Source organism: Malurus melanocephalus, unplaced genomic scaffold (assembly GCF_030028575.1).
Source record: "Malurus melanocephalus ecotype Western Australia unplaced genomic scaffold, MMel_1.1 scaffold_919, whole genome shotgun sequence".
NCBI lineage: Eukaryota > Metazoa > Chordata > Aves > Passeriformes > Maluridae > Malurus > Malurus melanocephalus.
In genome coordinates, this window is record NW_026624151.1 from 142,484 (window position 1) to 146,361 (window position 3,878).

General features: G+C 54.6%; 1 protein-coding gene across 1 annotated transcript in view; it reads right to left on the reverse strand.

The window, feature by feature from the left end:
* The window catches only part of TBX15 (T-box transcription factor 15), a 105,211-nt gene extending 104,387 nt beyond the window's left edge, over positions 1-824 (reverse strand). The window contains exon 1 of the mRNA XM_057386137.1: positions 762-824. Within this exon, the coding sequence (XP_057242120.1) occupies positions 762-824 (63 nt within the window). The remainder of the gene's footprint in view (positions 1-761) is intronic.
* Positions 825-3,878: the final 3,054 nt, after the last annotated feature.

Sequence of the window (3,878 nt, forward strand, 5' to 3'; positions counted from 1 at the left end):
ATTGTGCACAGGAGCCCCGCAGGGTGTGCGGTGTTTCCCCGCACCAAAGCCTCTCTCCCTGCCCTGTGCTCGGCCCCGGAGTCGCAGCGGCCACGGAGTCGCTCCAGGTCAAGGAGCCGCTTGTGGAAACTCAGAGGAGGAGCCCGAGGGCGCAAAGCCGCATTTGGGCTCCCGCAGAGCGATGTTTGGAGGCGGGCGGTGATCAGCAGCCAGCTCCTGTCCGCAGGGACATCTCTCAGCAGGGAGGAGCGGAGAGGAGGGTGAGCACCCCGGCAGCACTTCTGAGGTGTGGGAGCAGCAATCGGAGCGCTCCGTGTGAAACCAGCACGGGAATGGGCTCTAAATTAGGGAAAATCAGTGCCGGCAGCGACACAATTTCAGAGCGGACAGCAGCTCGCCCACGGGGGAAGGCGACAAAGCAAATTGTGAGCGGGGTCTGACAGTTCAGCACAGATCGGGGCTTCATCTCCTCGGGAAGGAGCAGCCAGAGAGGGAGGGAGGGACACTCTCTGCGGGGCACAGGGGTGTTCACCGCCTAAATCCAGCCCTGCTCCCGTGCGGGGGTGGCGGATGCTAAATAGGTGCTGCTGGCTTTGGGCTGGAGTCAGGCGGGGCCACAATGACGACAGAAACCAGACAAAGCCAGCCKGTGCCACACTGCAGCCGCGCTCAGCGAGTAGGAGTTCTGCCTTTRCAAAACAAAAACACAATAGCAATTAAGCGCCCATCCGAGTGTGACTGTTCGTTTGGCACAGACTGACCGGAACCCGGAGGTTTTCCCCTCGCCAGCACACAAGTTCAGCCCCGTTTTCCTTCTTCACCATCCGTACCAGAGCCGTCCTGCCCAGAAAAGCTCTCCAGTTTTCCGGAGAAAAYTCAGTTTGTGGGTGCCCCATGTCTCCCGGGGAATGGGGGCACAAAGGGAACAAGTACGGCCTTTTCTAAAACAGCAGGGCCAAGCAATAGCCTCTGAGTCAGAAGTGCCTCCGCAGCCATCCTGACTGGAAGTTTTCTTTTTTACAGATGTTTTGTGGCACATTGGTCTATTTGTTAAGATCCGCCTGTGCCTCGGTAATCCTGCCCTGCCGCATTTTACTCACTTTGCGTTGATGTGGTTTCTCCTCTTGCCTTTCAGGATCATAAAAATCTCTCTCTCTCCCTTCCTCTCTTTCCTCTCGATAGTCGGGTTTCAGAGAAATGTTGGTTAAACCTCATCTGCTGCTTTCTTTCTCCTGTGATGGCAAAATCTGCGGACTTGCCCAACGCAAACATTGCATTAAGTATTTCAAGGCATTTTATTGTTGCTCTGCAGCGCTTTGATGTGGTCTATAGGCACCGATTGTTGATGTCTCCCTGCCACTACTCAGTGTCAGCATCTCATTTCTGTCGCTTCTCCCTGCTCCCCACGCATTTCTTCCCTTTTAAAAATAAGGGAAGGGACCCTCGAGTCACTCGGGTCTCATTTCCCAGGGGAGAGCCACTTGTAGCAGTTCGGGGAGAGTCTCTTCACACTTTGCGTGGTCTGTAGGGTCAGCAGGCCGATCCGGGTCGGAATGTTTGGAATGGCAGAGCCAGGCAGCGGCAGTGGCTGCTCAGTAAAATGATCACCAGCAGCCAACGCCGCTGATTCAACACGGGCCTGTGTTTKCAGAGGGAGAGCCATGGGGTCAGCGTCTCTCGGCTCCACCGSACAAACACGCTCCCCTTACCCTTCCTCCCATTTGATTTTCCTTAGSAAAATAAACTGCTGACCTCCGCACGGGTGGCTCTGTCCCAGGAGTCGGGCCATTAGGCAGGTGGCTGTGGCTCGGTCAGGAAGGGGGTGACCCGAGGGACAAAGCTGTCAGCCCGCTGCTCCCGTCTGGCCGATTTTAACACCGTCCCTGCCATCACCACGGGCCCGGCGGTGGCCGTGACCCTGGGGACAGGGACACCAGTCCAGGCTCCTCCGGGCAAGGAGGGAGCAAACGAGAGAGAGCAGCCCCGGAGGGCTCAGCAAACACAGGGCGCTGCCTTCAGTCATGAATCCTATCCCTGAGATGGGACCATCGCAAGAAACGCGTGAGGGTCATGATTTTATACGGGGCAGCTGATTTATGAGGAGCGCTCAGAGAGGGGTGGCCATGCAGCGGTGAAAGGAGAGGGATGTCATACTACGAAGAGGCACACACTGATCTCTTCTCTCTGGTGGCCAGGGACAGGACCCGAGKGAACGGCCTGAAGCTGTTCAGAATRGGTTTATGTTGGACWTTAGGAAGGTGGTTGGAACAGGGTACTCAGGGAAATGCTGTGATTCATGGGGCTGTCGTGTGCAGGGCAAGGAACTGAACTTCGATGATCCTCGCGTGTTCCTTCCCACTCGGAATTTTGACTCTATGATTCTCCCGCTCTGACGATGTTGGGTCGGGACCATTTGTCAAGCCGTGTCCTGGCCCTCCCACGGCCCCAGCCGCCGTTTTTAAAAGCTCTTTGGCTCCTCGGAACCCGACATGTGCGCTCCTTTCTCCGCCAGCCCCAGGAGGGTCCCATCGCCCGCTCTGTCATCCCCCTGTGCACCGGCAGATTTCTGCCTTGAGAACGGGCGGGGATGTGAGATTAGCCCTGAGCAGATGTTCCGGGAACCACGTTTGTCTGGGGAAAAAGCCCCGTCCTTCTTCTCTGTCTCATTTCTGCGCTTTCGGCTCTCGCTGCCCCTCCCCGCGCGGCCCGATGACCTCATCCCCGGCATGTTTGCCATTTCTCGTCGAGTTACCAAACCAMTTTTTAAAAAAAAAAAAAAAAAAAATATAAATTGCTGCTTTGTGAGATCAAAGTAACGATTTCTGGTGCATCTGGAAACTGGGGGGGAAAAAAATTGGAGCAGCAACTGTTGCACTTCAAAGTGTTTTTTAACAATGATTTTTCTTCTTCCTCTCCTCCCCGATCTTTCAAGCATCAGATAAAGACAATGGGCTCCGTGGCTGTTTTCCAAAGAAATAACCTGCCTAAAKTGCCGCACAAAATCTCGAGTAGACAGGAAACACCTTACACGGCTTTATTCTTTCGATCAAATAGAAATAGTGGGAGGCTCGTCTTTTCTACAAAGCCCAAATCCCGTCGCTTCTAAACGGCGTCTGCGGACTGTGTTACAACTCGCAGGTAAACGAGTTTCAGGCGCGGGCTGCCACTAAGTCTTTATTCTTTTATAGRGGTTTCTAACCCAGCACATGCCCCGTATAACACAGCAGCAGAGTGGAACCCAATAACTTTGAGGGAAGGAGAAAAGGGCGGCGGCGAGGGAAGATTTCACCAGCAGCACCCTCGGGCTCACAGTGGATGGAGAGAAGCAGAATAAATTTTTATTCCGTTATTAGTAGGATGTGCCTGCCCCGGTACCCCAGGCATCGTGGATCCCAAAAAGGGAGCGGAGAGGGCTGGAAAAACAACGCTCTCCTCAAACCGCGCTTGAAGTCGCTTCTTTGGGCTCTCGGTGGCCATCAGAAAAATGGAGAAACACCAGGATATTTCCCCTCCTCACCCCGTGTCCCTCAAGCCTCTCGGGACGGTGCCCGCAGGGAAATGCTGAGGCCCCAAAGGGCGATCCCGAAAAGGCGGAGGCTCTAATGGCTTTAACCCCGCGCTCCTGACCCGCTGCCTCCCCCACACTTGTCCCTTTTGCCCCCTTAACTACTTCAGGACTGCGCCTTTGAACTTGGAGCAGAGAATAAACCCCTTTGGCAGGGTGGTTTCCTGCCAAAGGGAAAAAGCCGAGCGGGATTCTTCCGTGYCAGGAGATGTAGCTGGAGCCGCGGYAACAGAAAGTTTTTTAAGTTAATGAACAAGCATAAGAAAGCAAACAGGGAGAAGGAATCACCCAAAGAGCCGCGGAAAAGAAATCG